Consider the following 19,382-nt stretch of genomic DNA (forward strand, 5'->3'; position numbering starts at 1 on the left):
TAGGTTGATGTATCACAGAAAGCATTTTGATGTAAATCAACGCGAGTAGAGAATTTCCTTTGTGAAAGAGAACCTAGGACTAAAAAGATAGGTGTAATTCAAGTGCCCACTTCCTAAGGCACAAAGAGCAATGCATGTTGGGAGGAGCGGGAGACGAGGACGAGAAGTTCCTGCATAGAAGAAGTGGCCCCTTCTATCCACCTCTTCACAGAGACACTTGAGGACAAGGTACAGTGCGAGACCAGTACAGAGAAAGTGGCCCTTCTATCCACCTCTTCACAGAGACACTTGAGGACAAGGTACAGTGCGAGACCAGTACAGAGGAAGTGGCCCCTTCTATCCACCTCTTCATAAAGACACTTGAGGACAAGGTACAGTACGAGACCAGTACAGAGGAAGTGGCCCCTTCTATCCACCTCTTCACAGAGACACTTGAGGACAAGGTACAGTACGAGACCAGTACAGCTCTAATAGGACCTCTAGCTGAGAGGTGAATGGAGGGAGTTAGTTGGAGACCCTGTCTATGTCTCAAATGGCTTTTGACCCAAGTCTTACTGGTCAAAAGTATCGCACTCTATAGGGAATAGGGTGCCATTTGGCACGCAAGCTATCATGGCTACAGCAACAAAGTAGTTACAGCTGACTGTTCCCATGACAGTTGCCAAACCACCTGAACTGAACGCCACAAAACATTTGTGATCAGTTTAGTATTATAACCACGGCATAACAATGTGGTCGTATAACTCTGTTGAACTACCTCAAATGCAATCACCTCAACTTTTCCTTGAGCAGAATGGGAACCAGCCAGCCAAAGCTCAGTCCAGCTGTGATTACAAACAGCCCCTGGGAGGAGTGGGGAAGGCTGGCCTTATTCAGTAATTGAGCTCTAGGCTTCAATTAAAGGTCCAGGTCAGGAGGCCGGAGCAGAGCTGCAGTGCTGAGGCTCTTTAAAAGCAGCACACACACAAGACTGCATCTCCAGACCCATTGTAATTGATGAACCAGTCTGTCTCCATCACAGGAACCAAAACGATCCCTGCAGGACAATGTGGATGCGTCCCAAGTGGCACCCTTTCCCCTTTATAGTCCACTACTTTTGACCAGAGTAGAGCACTACATAGGGAATAGGGTGCCATTTGGGCCCCCATTTCACCCTCCCCTCCCTGGTCCTCCAGCCTCCACTCCTCCGCCACCGACCCTGGCCTTGAACCTGAGCCTCCCTCTACGTCCGTCTGTCTGTCTTGTACGTGACCGCCGCTCTATGACGCGTCCTCCAGAGGTCCACTGACGTTATCCACAGATCAAAGAATAACCTCCCTCAAAACACGCCTCCCGACGCACACACACACACTCAGACGTATACATGCGCAGTCACACATAAACACAGAAAGAGTCACACACTGCACATGCTGCACGCAGACTAAAAGAAAGTCACATGTGCCCGTTCCGGACAGACACATGCACGCACAGGCACGCACAGTTCAAATGAATGAGGTCACCTCTGTCATGACCTTTGTTTGACATGAAGCACTTCGTATTAGGGATCAAACCTAGAGAGATCATAACGGACCACTCTTATTGCACTAGCTGAACATATTGGTCAACAAGAACGTACATTATTATTTTTCAAAACGGGCACTGAGGGGCCTTAAGAGAGAGGGAGCCCACATCTGTGTGATACAGCACAACCGCATTGTATTTACTACAGCTAACTAGCTCTGGGATTTATGGTCAAGTGAAAGATAGATTACGGAAGAGTATGCAGTACGTTTATCTTATTCAACTCCATATTATGGGACTCTGTGGGCATTCAAATAATACTTGACTGTATGGGGACTCATGAGAGGGCGAGTGCTTGTTCTGGGTCCCAAATAATAACCTAATCCCTATTTAGTGCACTACTTTTGACCAGTAGTGCACTATATAGGAAATCGACAGGCCCTGGTCAAAAGTCGTGCACTCTATAGGAAATCGACAGGCCCTGGTCAAAAGTAGTGCACTATATAGGGAATCGAGAGGCCCTGGTCAAAAGTAGTGCACTATATAGGTAATAGGGTGTTTGGGGACTTACCGTCTGCAGGGCTGAGGCCCCTGGCTGCAGAGATCATAGAAAGTGAGGGACTGGAGTGAAGTGACCGGATGTAGTCCATGTAGGGGTTGATGTAGGGGTGTGGTGGGTTAAAGGGTGACTCGGCCCCCACGGAGGGGTTCCGGTGGGGCGAGATCCGGATGAGGGAGATGTCGGAGAACGCCGGACTGCCGGCCAGTGAAGGAGGCCTACACAGACAAATGGGGAGAAAAAAAAATAGAAGAAATAAGTACATACTGTATGTACAGTTGATCGAAGATCAGGTTCATTTCATAACAGAACAATTATATTTTTAAAGTTTTACCTTCAAACTCAAGGTATTGTAACAGCTTTATTGTAAGTAAAGAATATGGTTGTGTTTGACCAGCCAACATATCATATGTCTTACGAGACTTGAAAACTTGTTTTATGCGACCTTGAATTGAAAGAGGCTACAACAGCAGCATCACACTCACTGAGTGTACTGGCAGGGCCAGCAAATGAATGGTGACAATATCACCCTCCCTCCATCTGCACTCTACAGGGAACAGCAGAGAGAGAGAGAGAGAGAGAGAGAGAGAGAGAGAGAGAGAGAGAGAGAGAGAGAGAGAGGGGGAGAGGAAGAGGAAGAGATGCATTCTTCTTGCTCCTTCCTCCTCCTTCTTGCTCCTTCCTCCTCCTTCTTGCTCCTTCCTCAGATCAAAAGCTGCTTTCACCACTGTGCCTTAATCAGACCGAAACGTCAGGCCAACTTCACCACTAGATTAGCCACCATGCCTCGATTTAGTAGCAAGCACTTCTCATAACTTTGCCTTCCTGGAAAAATAAATGTAACAATTAGAAATAAACCCATTGGATTTAATGATAATAATGTATTATCATTATAGTATTTAGGTTGATTTTAGGGTTTATCCAAGTGTCCAAAGAGCTTTCCACGGTGAGGTCAGCTCAGTCATTACCAATGAGTAGCATCCATAAGCAATATCTGTCTATCCCACAACAAGAATTGTGAACCATACCAACGCACAGTACCAGTCAAAAGTTTGAACACACCTACTCATTCAAGGGTTTTTCTTTATTTTTACTATTTTCTACATTGTAGAACAATAATTAAGACATCAAAACTATGAAATAACACATATGGCATCATGTATTAACCAAAAAAGTGTTAAACAAAATATATTCAAAACAGCAACCTTTTGCCTTGATGACAGCTTTGCATACGCTTGGCATTCTCTCAACCAGCTTCATGAGTTAGTCACCTGGAATGGTGTGCCTTGTTAAATGTTAATTTGTGACATTTCTTTCCTTCTTCATGGGTTTGAGCCAATCAGTTGTGTTGTGACAAGGTAGGGGTGGTATACAGAAGATAGCCCTATTTGGTAAAAGACCAAGTCCATACTATGGAAAGGACAGCTTATATAAGCAAAAATAAATGACGGTCAATCATTACTTTAAGACATGAAAGTCAGTCAAAACTGAAAAATTTCAAGAACTTTGAAAGTGAAGTCGCAAAAACCATCCTGCGCTATGATGAAACTGGCTCTCATGAGGACCACCACAGAAATGGCAGACCCAGAGTTGCATCTGCTGCAGAAGATAAGTTCATTAGAGTTACCAGCCTCAGACATTGCAGCCCATATAAACGCAGTCTCCTCCTTCATGGTCGAATTTCTTCAAAGAAACCGAAACTAAAGGACACCAATAATAAGAAGAGACTTGCTTGGGCCAAGAAACACAAGCAACGGACATTAGACCGGTGGATGAGTCTTTGGTCTGATGAGTCCAAATTTGAGATTTTGGAAAAGCGTGTGCAAAGCTGTCATCAAGGCAAAGGGAGGCTACTTTGAAGAATCTCAAATATAAAATAGATTTTGATTTGTTTGACACTTTTTTGGTCACTACATGATTCCACATGTGTCATTACATAGTGTTGATGTCTTCAGTACTTTTCTACAATGTAGAAAATAGTAAAAAATAAAGAAAAACACTTGAATGAGAAGGTGTGTCCAAACATCTGACATCTGACAAAATCCCTGTTCTCGACACAGCAAATGTGTACATTAGAACCTCAACATCTAGCTCAGGACACTGAAGTGAAGAATCAACTAATACTGCTTCCCTTTTTAAAATTGGCTAAGAGGGCTTGAAAACCTCATAATGATGGCCTTGAAGAGAAAGCCCCTCCCTGGAAGATGAGGAGAAATCCACATCAGCCTAGACATTAAGAGGCTGGGAGATTAGAGTGAATTAGACCCTCCACTCATCCACTGTAGCTCCTCATAGGACTGGCCTGTCACTATGGTCCCCAGGCGAGATGAGGGAAGAGTGTGGGAAGGGAGTGAGAGAGAGAGAGCGAGAGAGAGAGAGAGAGAGAGAGAGAGAGAGAGAGAGAGAGAGAGAGAGAGAACAAGAAGAAGATGAAGAAAATGGAGTGAGAGAGTGAGAGTGAGAGAGAGAGAGAGAGAGAGAGAGAGAGAGCGAGAGAAAGAGTAAGAGAGAGCGAGAGTAATCCATGTAAAGTGAAGAAGGAGACTGGCCCAGAGTTTGCCTCGGAGTGACCTTGAGCAAGGCCAGGGGACCGGAACAGCCCAATTACACCCTTGGACCCTGTCCCCAAGTCCCCTACCGGCCCCCACCAGCCCCTCACGTCCTTTCCCATCACAACCCCCTAATGAAAGAGCTCAGGCCAATAATGAACGCTGAGGAGCAGAAATACTGGAGCGCACACACACACACTCAGACAGTCACACACACACACACAAAGACCCTCTACCTCCTACTTTTCAACAAGCTTGCGCCAATTAATCCACAAGGACTACTATGAGGTGAATTTCAAGCACTCTTTGTCCTTCTGTTTGAGTGCATGACAACATAGTCTCTGTAACGCTGTAGCAGGTATGTATGGAGTGCTCTTGTCTTCTCAAGAGGAATCATCTCTATGAAGGAAACAATACAAAGGAAGCTGATTGAAGTAAAGGTTGGAGGTTGGGAAAGAGGATTTTTTTTGGGGGGGGGGGGCTCATAAATTGTTTAGTTTGGGAGTATAACCTAAGGTGTTTCTGGACTAGCTGGATGCTTTTGGGAATTTCTCTTTTGGGAGTCCCAAAATGTGTCCCCTTAAGGGCTCTGGTCAAAAGAAGTGCACTATATGGGGAATAGGTTGCCATTTGGGACACAGTAGAGAGTAGCCTTGAGAACCAATGATTAGAGAGTGAATTAAGGTAAATGAAACTGATGACTGATACCAGTATTATCATGTTGACTATGACACTACCTCCATCCTCTAGGAGTGGTTCTGCACGTCTCCTATCCTCGGAGTCATGAGACACCTCCTCTGAGTAAACAGGGCACCCTTGTCCCTGTTCCCCTTCGGTGCACGTGTGTGTGTGTGTGTGTACAAGGGCAGAAGATAAGGCACCCACAGGCCACCATGGTACGCCTCATTTACACAGATCAACACAGCTGCTGAGTGAAACTCACTTTGATGTCACTGTCACATGGTGACCATTATACAAACCCACCTGAGGAGAACAACTATCAGATTAATGACAACAACAACAACAAAAAACATTTTAAGGGAGAAGTAGGGATTGGTCTGAAGCTGAAAAAGAAAAGAAATTCACATGAGCACCACTATGCCTATTCCACCCATGCTCTGCCAAGGTTGTCCAGCACACAGCTTTGGCCTACTACAGAAGCTATGTTGGTATTGTATTTCAAACTATGTTGGTATTGTACTTCAAACTATGTTGTAGGTTGTTTAGAATTCAAACCTTCTTAAACAGTCTAATTCATACCCTGCAGCAGTTCATTAGAGGAGGTGCTCCCACAAATAAGTGATTTGTACCGCATGCACGTTAAAGTATTGGATTCTTCACAAACCCACTAATCCCATTCCACTACCTTCTCAAGCTTTTTTAATTATATGAAAGCAAGCTTTGCTTTTATACTTACAACACGATTATGCATGATTGAACGAGCTGTTTTGTCTTGTCGCAATGTAGTGCCTGCCTGTAGTTCCTTAAACCTTCATTTTAGCAATACATGTCATTGAGAAGAAAAAAAAATGTTGGTCAGTAGGTGTTGGTGTGTTGGACACAGTCACTCATATATACTGAGTATACAAAACATTAAGAACACCTCCTCTTTCCATGACATAGACTAACCAGGTGAATCCAGGGTTTTTCACACTTAACAGTTACCCGTTTGCATCAAGAATGGTCAACCACCCAAAGGACATTCAGCAAACTTGACACAACTGTGGGAAGCATTGGAGTCAATATGGGTCAGCATCCCCGTGGAACGTTTTTGACACCTTGTAGAGTCCATAAGGTGTTCCTAATGTTTGGTATACACTTCAATCAGTCCAGATGAAAGGGAAAAGAAGGATTTTCAAGCCTTGAGACAATTGAAACATGGATTGTGTATGTGTGCCATTCGGAGGGTGAATGGGCAAGACAAAAAATACTTAACTGCCTTTGAACGTAGTATGGTAGTAGGTGCTACGTGCACCGGTTTGAGTGTGTCCAGAACGGCAACTCTGCTGGGTTTTTCACGCTTTCCACCACCCACATCCAGCCAACATGACACAACTGTGGGAAGCATTTGAGTCAACATGAGCCAGGATCCCTGTGGAATGCTTTTGACACCTTGTAGAGTCCATGTCCCAACGAACTGAGGCTGTTCTGAGGGCAAATCCAATATTAGGAAGGTGTATTTCATTTTTTTGTACACTCAGTGTTTTTCCTGTACATTATTTAATAGCAGGACACTGTAGAGTCTATTATCCCCGGAAGAGTATGAACTAGGCTGTTTGAGAAGGTTTGAAATCCTAAGCAACCTGCATACACATTGATTGAAGTACAATAGACCGATATAGCTACTGTACTAGCAGTAGCGGACACTGATTGGCTGACTACCGCGAGACGGTTGGAGGTATCAACAAAGCAGCATGACAGAAATACGATGCCAAGTTTTCGAACTACCGGTAGTTTCTTTGAGAAGATATATAAAGCGATCTGTGCATTTGAACAACCGCATAAATACACCTTTTGCATGTCAAAAACCGAATGACCACTGCTGCAAATGCTGACACTGTTTTGAACAGATTAGATCATACTATTTAGAACGAGTACCCAGCTCACGAACGAACGAGTACACCAGGGAGAATGAAACAAACACGCAGATGCAATAAGACAGAAGAAGACAGATTATTTAACTGGGGTCTGGGGTCTGGGGATAGCTAGTTAACATTGTGTCACAAAGCCAGTTAAAGTTCATTTTGAAATAACTTCATATTTCCGAGTTAGTAAGATATGAGTTTAGAAAGACTTGAAATTGGCATGGGAGATAACTAGCTAGCAAGCTACCAGCTACCTATAGCTAGCTGCTTCTCAAAGGTAGATAAATGGTTAATTTGACCAAAACATTGATCTAACTATTTCTCACAATTTTTTTAAATAACTGTAGCTGGCTAATTAATTTGACCATGCTTTGTGATACATCCGGTTTTATGCTGTTTTAGTCCACACAACATGTCGCTCTGTCACCTACAGTAGAACCTGACAAACAACCTCAGGGGGAAAATGCTTTTTTTTGTCCTATCAAAGCCGTGATGAGAAATTTCTAGCTAGTGTATCCCTCTGTCCCTCGACTCTCGTTGGATGTGGTTTATCAGGTCCCAGGCTGCTATGACTGTTATGATTATTTATTTACAAGTTCCTTACAATTTGCTTTAGCTCCATCTGTAACTGATAGAGCAAATGTAGTCATATGCGGTAGTAAGCTGTCTGGAGCGAGAAACTCATTGGGAGGAGGAGACTAGAGCAAACACAGAAGTTCTAACTGAACGCACATTTGAGCGCCCCAGGACGATAATTTTACTTTTTGCTGCTATACTGTAATTGATGCTATGAAAACCTGTTGACGCTCTTCCCCCTCATGGCAAATAGCCAGTGCTTGACTTGAGCAGAAGCTCACCTTAGCTGAGTAACGGTACCTCGAATTTATACGACTTGAGCTCCAGTTCCTCTTATAGAATATTAGCTCAAAAGTATTGTGGAGCTCCTGCATCTAAATATAAACAGTGCTGGCACTGACTTCCTCAGACCACTCATTGAACAGCTAACTGGGTCGTTAGATACTTTTTTCTCTAAATAAACAGAATATCTCAGCTAAACATAGAATCAAGATGTTTATCTGTCTCTCTGTGACCGCCAATAACTTCAGAACTACAATACAAATTTGCCAATGTCTTTGCAATTGTTATAAAGCAACAGGTAAAAATAAAACTGAGATGACTGCATTAAAAGGTAAATACAGTAGATTATATATCATCTTCAAATCATTTTCACGTTCAATCAATTGAGATCTATTTTGCTAATTGTAGGATACCGTCTATAATTGTTGCATCAATTTCATGATGTATAGGCCTAACGACATGTGCACAATGATGTGTCAAATATTATATTTAGTTCAATAAAGAGTTGCACACTTATATATATATATAAACTCCCAGTAATTTATTGGGTAAAACACCGGTGTCTTTGCACACTCTTGGCATTCTCTCAACCAGCTTCATGAGGTAGTCACCTGGAATGCATTTAAATTAACAGGTGTGCCTTGTAAAAGTACATTTATGGAATTTCTTTCCTTCTTAATGGGTTTGAGCCAATCAGGCGTGTTGTGACAAGTTCAGTTGCAAAAACCATCAAGCGCTATGATGAAACTGGCTCTCATGAGGACCGCCACAGGAAAGGAAGACCCAGAGTTTTCTCTGCTGCAGAGGATAAGTTAATTAGAGTTAACTGCACCTCAGATTGCAGCCCAAATAAATGCTTAAATAAATGAGTTCAAGTAACAGACACATCTCAACTAGAGGTCGACCGATTATGATTTTTCAACGCCGATACCGATACCGATTATTGAAGGACAAAAAAAGCCGATACCGATTAATCGGCTGATTTATATAAAAAAAAAAATTTTTTTTTATATATATATATATATCATACACACACACACACACATTTTTGTAATAATGACAATTGCAACAATACTGAATGAACAATGAACACTTATTTTAACTTAATATAATACATAAATACACACACACACACACAGCTCTGAAGTGACAATGATACTGAAGAGTCTGCTTAGGAGACAAATACTCTCAACTGTTTGAATAAAAATAGAGTTTAAGTTACCTGTGATGAATGTTGAAAACAAAAACTGTCATTTCTATATGCAGGAAATCCTATTTTAATAATGGGCATGGTAAGAATTGACGACCAAAGTGCGAGTCATAATTGCCATGACACCTTCTAGCAAAATCTGAAAAGTGGGTTCCTTCATTTATTCCATAGGATATTTTTAGATTAACTTAAAATAAGGTCTGTATTTCGTGTAGGCTTACACCACCTTGCCAATTTTATAACTGTGTAGATATCCATAGGACAAGGTAATTCTGATCAATATTGGCTAAATATAAGCGAAGATCATTTTTTTGTAGAGTGGATTTATGAAAATATGTTGACAAACGTTACCTTATCCTAGTGAGATTTACACGGGTATCAAAACGTCGAGGCGGTTTAAGCCTGCACGAAACACAGACCTTATTTGAAGTAGATCAAGACATTCTCTATGGAAGACATGAACGGTAAAATAACGAAGAAACCCCTTTCAAGTTCAGCCGCAAGTTATTACAGGAATTATAATGCGTCGACTAGTTCTCTCTAAACCATATACCTTTAACTAATCCGGAAACTATCACCTCGAAAACAAAACGTTTATTCCGTTCCGTATTTTATCTAACGGGTGGCATCTATGAGTCTAAATATTCCTGTTACATTGCACAACCTTCAATGTTATGTATAATTACGTAAAATTCTGGCACATTAGTTCGCAAAGAGCCAGGCGGCCCAAACTGTTGCATATACCCTGACTCTGCGTGCAATGAACGCAAGAGAAATTACACAATTTCACCTGGTTAACATTGCCTGCTAACCTGGATTTCTTTTAGCTAAATATGCAGGTTTAAAAATATATACTTGTGTAGTGATTTTAAGAAAGGCATTGATGTTTATGGTTAAGTACACATTGGAGCAATGACAGTCATTGATTGATTGTTTTTTATAAGATAAGTTTAATGCTAGCTAGCAATTTACCTTAGCTTACTGCATTCGCGGCACAGGCAGGCTCCTCGTGGAGTGCAATGTAATCAGTGTTAAAGCATTGGACTAGTTAACTGTAAGGTTGCAAGATTGGATCCCCCGAGCTGACAAGGTTAAAAATCTGTCGTTCTGTAACGATCGTCGTCATATTCCTCCTCCTCGGATGAGGAGGAGCATGGATCAGACCAACACGCAGCGAGGTAGGTGGACATAATGATTTAATAGACAAAAACGACAAAACACGAAATAACACTTTAGAAATACAAAATAACAAAACGAACTAAACAGACCTAAACTTACGAACTTACATGAAACGAAGAACACACGAACAGGAACAGACAAGCCGAAACAGTCCCGTGTAGTAACATGTACTGACACGGAAGACAAACACCCACAACAAACAATGTGAAACAACCTACCTTAATATGACTCTCAATTAGAGGAAACGCCAAACACCTGCCTCTAATTGAGAGCCATACCAGGCAACCCATTAACCCAACATAGAAAACACATAACATAGACTACCCACCCAAAACTCACGCCCTGACCAATTAAACACATACCAAACAACAGAAAACAGGTCAGGAACGTGACAGAACCCCCCCCCCCTCAAGGTAAGAACTCCGGGCGCACCCCTACAACTCAAGGGGAGGGTCTGGGTGGGCATCTGTCCGCGGTGGCGGCTCCGGCGGTGGACGAGGACACCACTCCACCACTGTCTTTGTCCCTCTCCTTCGCGTCCTTTAAGTGGCGACCCTCGCCCCCGACCATGGTCCAGGAACCTTCACTAAGGCCCCTCCTACATAGAGGAGACAGCTCAGGACAGAGAGGTAGCTCAGGACAGAGAGGTAGCTCAGGACAGAGAGGTAGCTCCGGACAGAGAGGTAGCTTAGGACAGAGGGACAACTCTGTACTAATGGCAGCTCCGGACTGAGTGGCAGCTCCGGACTGAGTGGCAGCTCCGAACTGAGTGGCAGCTCATGACTGAGTGGCAGCTCATGACTGAGTGGCAGCTCATGACTGAGTGGCAGCTCCTGACTGAGTGGCAGCTCATGACTGGAGGGCAGCTCATGACTGGAGGGCAGCTCATGACTGGAGGGCAGCTCATGACTGGAGGGCAGCTCATGACTGGAGGGCAGCTCATGACTGGAGGGCAGCTCATGACTGTAGGGCAGCTCATGACTGTAGGGCAGCTCTGGCAGCTCCTGACTGGCTGGCGGTTCTGGCAGCTCCTGACTGGCTGGCGACTCTGGCAGCTCCTGACTGGCTGGCGGTTCTGGCAGCTCATGACTGGCTGGTGGCCCTGGCAGCTCCTGACTGGCTGGCGGTTCTGGCAGCTCATGACTGGCTGGTGGCCCTGGCAGCTCCTGACTGGCTGGCGGCTCTGGCAGCTTCTGACTGGATGGCGGCTCTGGCAGCTCCTGACTGACGGACGGCTCTGGCAGCTCCTGACTGACGGACGGCTCTAGCGGCTCCTGACTGACGGACGGCTCTAGCGGCTCCTGACTGACGGACGGCTCTAATGGCTCGGGACAGACGGGCGGCTCTAATGGCTCGTGGCAGACGGATGGCACAGAAGGCGCTGGGCAGAGGATGGCTCAGAAGGCGCTGGGCAGACGGATGGCTCAGATGGCGCTGGGCAGACGGATGGCTCAGATGGCGCTGGGCAGACGGATGGCTCAGATGGCGCTGGGCAGACAGATGGCTCAGACGGCGCTGGGCAGACAGATGGCTCAGACGGCGCTGGGCAGACAGATGGCTCAGACGGCGCTGGGCAGACAGATGGCTCAGACGGCGCTGGGCAGACAGATGGCTCAGACGGCGCTGGGCAGACAGATGGCTCAGACGGCGCTGGGCAGACAGATGGCTCAGACGGTGCTGGGCAGACGAGCAGTGCAGGCGGCGTTGGGCAGACAGCCGACTCTGACCTGCTGAGGCGCACAGTAGGTCTGGTGCGTGGTGCCGGAACTGGTGGTACCGGACTGGAGACACGCACCTCAAGGCTAGTGCGGGGAGCAGGAACAGGGCACACTGAACTCTCGATGCGCACTATAGGACTGGTGCGTGGTACCGGAACTGGAGGTACCGGGCTGAGGGCACGCACCTCAAGGCGAGTGCGCGGAGAAGGAACAGTGCGTACAGGGCTCTGGAGACGCACAGGAGGCTTGATGCGTGGTGCCGAAACTGGAGGCACTGAGCTTGAGACACGAACCACAGGGAGAGTGCGTGGAGGAGGAACAGGGCTCTGGAGACGCACTGGAAGCCTGGTGCGTGGTGTAGGCACTGGTGGTACTGAGCTGGGGCAGGAAGGTGGCGCCGGATATACCGGACCGTGTAGGCGTACTGGCTCCCTTGAGCACTGAGCCTGCCCAACCTTACCTGGTTGTATGCTCCCCGTCGCCTGACCAGTGCGGGGAGGTGGAATAACCCGCACCGGGCTATGTAGGCGAACCGGGGACACCATGCGTAAGGCTGGTGCCATGTAAGCCGGCCCAAAGAGGCGTACTGGTGGCCAGATATGTAGAGCCGGCTTCATGGCACTTGACTCAATGCTCACTCTAGCCCGGCTAGTACGGGGAGGTGGAATAACCCGCACCGGGCTATGAACACGTACAGGAGATACCATGCGCTCTACTGCGTAACACGGTGTCTGCCCGTACTCTCGCTCTCCACGGTAAGCCCGGGAAGTTGGCGCAGGTCTCCTACCTGACTTCGCCACACTACCCTTTAGCCCCCCCCCCCCCCCCCCCCAAGAAATTTTTGGGTTGTACTTGCGGGCTTCCAGCCTTGCTTCCGTGCTGCCTCCTCATATCGTCGCCTCTCCGCTTTAGATGCCTCCAGCTCCGCCTTGGGACGGCGACACTCCTCTGGCTCTGCCCAGGGTCCTTCTCCGTACAGAATCTTTTCCCATGTCCAATCCTCCTTCACCCACTGCTGCTGTCATTGCTGTCAGTTAACCCGCTGCTTGATCTGGGTTTGGTGGGTGGTTCTGTAACGATCGTCATCATATTCCTCCTCCTCGGATGAGGAGGAGCATGGATCAGACCAACACGCAGCGAGGTAGGTGGACATAATGATTTAATAGACAAAAACGACGAAACACGAAATAACACTTTAGAAATACAAAATAACAAAACGAACTAAACAGACCTAAACTTACGAACTTACATGAAACGAAGAACACACGAACAGGAACAGACAAGCCGAAACAGTCCCGTGTGGTAACACGGATGTACTGACACGGAAGACAACCACCAACCCATTAACCCAACATAGAAAACACATAACATAGACTACCCACCCAAAACTCGCGCCCTGACCAATTAAACACATACCAAACAACAGAAAACAGGTCAGGAACGTGACACGTTCTGCCGTCATTGAAAATAAGAATGTGTTCTTAACTGACTTGCCTAGTTAAATAATGATTAAATAAAGGTGTAAAAAAATCAACAAAAAAATAAAACGTTTAAAAATAAATAAAATCAGCAAATCGGCGCCCAAAAATACCGATTTCTGATTGTTATGAAAACTTGAAATCGGACGCGATTAATCGGCCATTCCGATTAATCGGTCGACCTCTAATCTCAACATCAACTGTTCAGAGGAGACTGTGTGAATCAGGTCGAATTGCTGCAAAAAAAACACTACTAAAGGACACCACTAAGAAGAAGAGACTTGCTTGGGCCAAGAAACACGACCAGTGGAAATCTGTCCTTTGGTCTGATGAGTCCACATTTGAGATTTTTGGTTCCAACTGCCGTGACTTTGTGAGACACAGAGTTGGTGAATGGATAACCTCCGCATGTGTGGTTCCCGCCGTGAAGCATGGAGGAAGAGGTGTGATGGTTTGGGAGTGCTTTGCTGGTGACACTGTCGGTGATTTATTTAGAATTCAAGGCACACTTAACCAGCTCCCAACACTTCCTACACCCTCCATCCATCCATCCATCCATCCATCCATCCATCCATCCATCCACCAGAAGAAATGTGAAGAGAGAGAGAGAGTTGGGTTAGCTTTTTGTGCTCCCAGACCGGATGAGAGAGGAGAGGAGCAGAGATCAGTCAGGTGTCAGAGGCCTCTCCTGGCCCGGGTTGACAGCATTTCCCCTCCCCTGATTCCTCCATCCCTCCCTCCCCGCCATCCCTCCCTGCCACCGCTCTGAAAGTCTAAACCAGAGGGGAAGAGAGGGGCTCCTGACAGCAGAAATAGCAGAAGCTTTAAAGCGCCAACCCTTTCACTGTGATCAAAGAGGCCATGGCTACACAGAACCTGAGCCAGCCCAGACACTGAGAAGAGAGAGGAGAGTGAGAAGGAGAGACAAGAAGGGAGAGGGAGAGAGACAAAAGGGAGAGCGACAAGAAGGGAGAGGGAGAGACAAGAAGGGAGAGAGACAAGGAGGGAGAGGGAGAGCGACAAGAAGGGAGAGAGACAAGGAGGGAGAGGGACAAGGAGGGAGAGGGACAAGGAGGGAGAGGGAGAGACAGGGGGAGTGATGGGAGGGATGGTGAGAGAGAGAGAGAGAGAGAGAGAGAGAGAGAGAGAGAGAGAGAGAGAGAGAGAGAGAGAGAGAGAGAAGAGAGAGAGAGAGAGAGAGAGAGAGAGAGAGAGAGAGAGAGAGAGAGAGAGAGAGAGAGAGAGAGAGAGAGCAAGGGGGGGGGGATTAGAGACATGGGAGGGAGATACAGGGGAAAGGGAGTGAGAGAGACAAGACACACACAAGGAATGAGAGAGAGCTGGACTCCATGAGCCTTCACTACTGTGGTCTGAATATAAAAGAGAAATCGCCAGAGAGTGCCTGTGTGCACACATATGGAAAGCAAAATGAAACAGTGTGCTACAGTATATGGTAACTTCTGGAAGGTCCTTTGGGAGCTACTGAGAGCAAGAAATCATAATCAGAAGTCAAGCCAGTAATAACATTGTTCTGTGTGGCTGCATGGTTTAAATAAAGTTCAATTGATAAGTAGCAGCAGTAGGTATTAGGAATTGTGCACATTTACAGTAAGAGTAACATTTACAGTAAGAGTAACATTTACAGTAAGAGTAAAAGTAAAACCTGGTTTGAAATATATGTATTGGTTTATTGGCTTGTGTAAGGAAGGGTTAATGTGTGGTTTAGACAATCCAATGATTTAAAAGACAAAGCAATATAATTTGAGTGTACTTGTAACTCTAAGGGACATCTATAAACCCTAAACCCGTATCCTACCATTAAGCTGCATGTTGTGTTTGTCTCCTGCCACCGCAGTGAAGAAACCATCTGTCACACCCTGATCTGTTTCACCTGTCCTTGTGATTGTCTTACCTTCATACCTGGTAGTACGAACTGGCCATGACTGACCCAGCAGACCCGTGGCCAGCTGCGCAACGCCATCTCCTCCTAATGAGCCTCCATTGGTAGGCACGAGGAATTGCTTCGTGGTCTTATGGAGGGGGTCCAAACGTTGGCTGAGTGCCATGACCGAGCATTGGACATGCTGCTGGAGCTATTCCCGCGGGTTGTCTGGGGGGCAGCCTACCACGGTGGTAACCCCACCGCCCCTCAGTAACTCGGAGGTTAGCAGCGCCGCCCCACCGGCCACTCCACCTTCCCAGGAGCCCTGTTTACCTCCCCCGGAACGCTTGAATGGAGAGCATGTTGGCAGCAGAGAGTGTATGGAACCAGGAAGCACTGTTCGACATGTTCCTGCACGGCGTCTCGGAGGAGGTTAAGGACAAGCTTGCTGCTCAGGAGTTACCCACAGATCTTGACTCCCTCATTGATTTGACCATCCGCATCGATGGGCGATTGCGGAAACGACGGCTGGAGAGGAAATTTGATTTAGCTCGCACGTCCAGGGATTCCACCTCGCCTCCGAGTCATCCCGGAAGTCACTTTTGGTCATTTCGTATCTTCGTGCCTGGTAAAAGACCAGGCTCACGAGTAGGAGCGAGTACTATGGTGGGCCATATGGAGAAATGTTCTGCTTCCCTTACTCGCACTCATTTCCATCTCATTCTGCTGTGGGGAAACCAGTCCAAATCTTTCCGGGTCCTCATTGACTGGGGCCGATGAGAGCTTTTTGGATGCCACACTGGGTTCCGAGCTGAACATCCCCACTCAGCCCCTCTACATTCCCATGGATGTTAGAGCGCTGGACGGGCGCTCTATAGGTCGGGTCACCCATGAAAACACTCCCATCAACCTACGTGTGTCAGGGAATCACAGCGAGACCATTCAATTCCTGCTCATCAAGTCCGTCTAGATTCCTGTGGTTTTGGGATTCTTCTGGCCATAGCAACACAATCCCCTCATCTACTGGTCTACGGGTGCTATCATGGGCTGGAGTCCGTTCTGCCACGCCCAATGTCTGAAGTCGGCGCAACCTGCCCTGGGACGTCTTTACTGGGGGCTTGGAAGTTGTTCCGGACCTCTCTGCCATTTCCGTGGAGTACCAGGACCTCCTGGAGGTGTTCAGCAAGTCCCGGGCCACTTCCCTTCCGCCGTACCGCCCGTATGACTGCGGGATTGACCTTCTCCCTAGCACCACGATGCCCCGGGGACGTCTGTATTCTCTGTCGGGACCAGAGACCAAGGCTATGGAGCCCTACATTGAGGACTCCCTTGCTATAGGATTTATCCGTCCCTCTTCCTCTCCCGCTGACGCAGATTTCTTCTTCTTTGAGAAAAAGTACAGCAATGCACCTGCGCCCGTGCATTAACTACCGGGGACTCAATGACATTACTGTGAAGAACCGTTATCCACTACCACTCATTTCCACAGCCTACGAGCCGCTCTAGGGGGCCACTGTTTTCTCCAAGCTGGATCTACGAAACGTCTACCACTTGGTGCGGATACGAGAGGGGGACGAGTGGAAGACTGCCTTCAACACGGCCTGCGGCCACTACGAATATCTGGCCATACCCTTTGGCCTCACCAACGCCCCTGCCATGTTCCAGGCTCTGGTGAATGATGTTCTCCACGACATGCTGAACCGGTTCATCTTCATCTACATTGATGACATCCTCGTCTTCTCCCACTCCCCCTAAGAACACGTGCTCCACGTCCAACAGGTACTCCAGCACCTTCTGGAGAACCAGTTGTTTGTTAAGGCGGAAAAGTGCGAGTTCCATCGCTCCACCATTCCCTTTCTGGGCAACATCATCTCTGCTGGGAGTGTCCAGATGGATCCCGAGAAGGTGAAAGCGGTGGTGGATTGGCCTCAGCCTACGTCCAGGGTGCAGCTGCAACGCTTCCTGGGGTTCTCCAACTTTTATCGCCACTTTATCCGGAGTTACAGCACCCTGGCCTCCCCCCTGTCTGCCCCCACCTCTACAAAGGTTCCGTTCACGTGGTCCTCTGCCATGACCGGGCGTTCAGGGACCTTAAACACCGCTTCACCACTGCTCCTATCCTGGTTCATCCTGACCCTTCCCATCAGTTCATGGTGGAGGCCAATTGTTACGTTCCCCAGTTTCTGTGTTGTGGGTTTGTATGTGTGTATTTCAGGAAATGGCTTCCTGAATTCCTAAGCAGCTGATTGGTCGGCCCCATCGATGATTGGAGCTCTAAACCCTCCTTCAACAGCTGGATAAAAGCCAGTATTTCTTTGTCAGGAAGAGAGAGCTTCTCTGATGTCCTGTTTTGGTTAGGTATATGTATGCCAATAGGACTCATTGTTTTTGATTATTGAAATTGTTCACTTTACGTTAGTAATTATTCTGTTTTTGTTCCCAGGGGGGAAGAGGAATGCGCCTAGGGAATGTTAAGCAAGATGCCTGCAGGCATACATAAGCCCATAGTATGTACTCTGTCTATACACACTAGGTAAGACCTGGGCGGACCACCCCCTTGTATTTTGGTTAGCGCGCCAGGTGGCGTTAAGAATAAGTTAGTAGTGAGTAGGTAGGTAAGGTAGGAGAGGGGACTCTTTAACTTTCTTTGCTTTGGTTCCGTCCAGCGCCTTTTCCCCACATTCACCGTGTTAAGGAAATAAATTCCCTGTAAACGGTAATATTCTCTGCCTCTGTCATCCTTACCTGCACCTAGAATCCCATACCTCTTTCACTCCAGGGGGAGATGAGTTGTAGCAGGGTGTTGCGTTTCCTTCTCCAAGTGGCGTACTTAACATAATGGGGGCTCATCCGGGATAATTAAACCCACCGGACCCCGCTGCTCTGAGCTCTCTGTGATTGGTGATTGAGGTGTGGTGGTAGGTTGTGAGTTTGGATGACTTGTTTAGTTTGCGTGTGTTCAGTAGGCTGCAGTGTACAAAATGGCTGCCTCAGCCATCTCCAATTTTATTGAAGCGCCCTCTGTTGAGCGGTTGGTGGGGTTGCGTAAAGTAGACCTTTGCGCCATAGCTGACCATTATAGACTTCATCCCTGAGAAAGCCCTAAAGGCTGAGCTTTCGGTGTCAGTCAGGGAGGGTTTGGTGAGAAACCAAATTTTTTTGTTGAAAGATGAGAGGGAGGCTTCAGGAGAGGAGACGGGTAGATGTCGGAGTGGGGGCTGTTCTTTCCCAATGTTCTGCCCTGGACCTTAAGCTGCATCCCTGCGCCTTCTTCTCCCACCGCCTCAATGCAACGGAGAGGAACTACGATGTGGATAATCGGGAGCTTTTCGCAGTGAATATGGCGTTGAAGGAATGGAGGCACTGGCTAGGGGCAGAACATCCGTTCATTGTGTGGACTGACCACAAAAACCTGGAGTATCTCCGCTCTGCCAAGCGCCTCAACTAAACTCAGTAAAAAAAGAAACGTTCCTTTTTTCAGGACCCTGTCTTTCAAAGATAATTCGTAAAAATCCAAATAACTTCACAGATCTTCATTGTAAAGGGTTTAAACACTGTTTTTGTTCAATGAACCATAAACAATTAATGAACATGCACATGTGGAACGGTCATTAAGACACTAACAGCTTACAGACGGTAGGCAATTAAGGTCACAGTTATGAAAACTTAGGACACTAAAGATGCCTTTCTACTGACAAAAGAAAGATGCCCAGGGTCCCTGCTCATCTGTGTGAACGTGCCTTAGGCATGCTGCAAGGAGGCATGAGGAGCCTAAGACAGCGCTACAGGGAGACAGGATGGACAGCTGATCGTCCTCACAGTGGCAGACCACATGTAACAACACCTGCACAGGATTGGAACATC

General features: G+C 46.8%; 1 protein-coding gene across 1 annotated transcript in view; it reads right to left on the reverse strand.

Annotated features, from left to right (window-relative positions):
* The window catches only part of LOC129823295 (transcriptional activator GLI3-like), a gene marked incomplete at its 5' end in the record, with an annotated part of 36,723 nt that extends 34,441 nt beyond the window's left edge, over positions 1–2,282 (reverse strand). Inside the window, one exon of the mRNA XM_055882229.1 lies at positions 2,072–2,282. Coding sequence (XP_055738204.1) covers positions 2,072–2,282 — 211 coding nt within the window. The remainder of the gene's footprint in view (positions 1–2,071) is intronic.
* Positions 2,283–19,382: the final 17,100 nt, after the last annotated feature.

This window comes from Salvelinus fontinalis, chromosome 25 (assembly GCF_029448725.1).
Source record: "Salvelinus fontinalis isolate EN_2023a chromosome 25, ASM2944872v1, whole genome shotgun sequence".
Classification (NCBI taxonomy): domain Eukaryota; kingdom Metazoa; phylum Chordata; class Actinopteri; order Salmoniformes; family Salmonidae; genus Salvelinus; species Salvelinus fontinalis.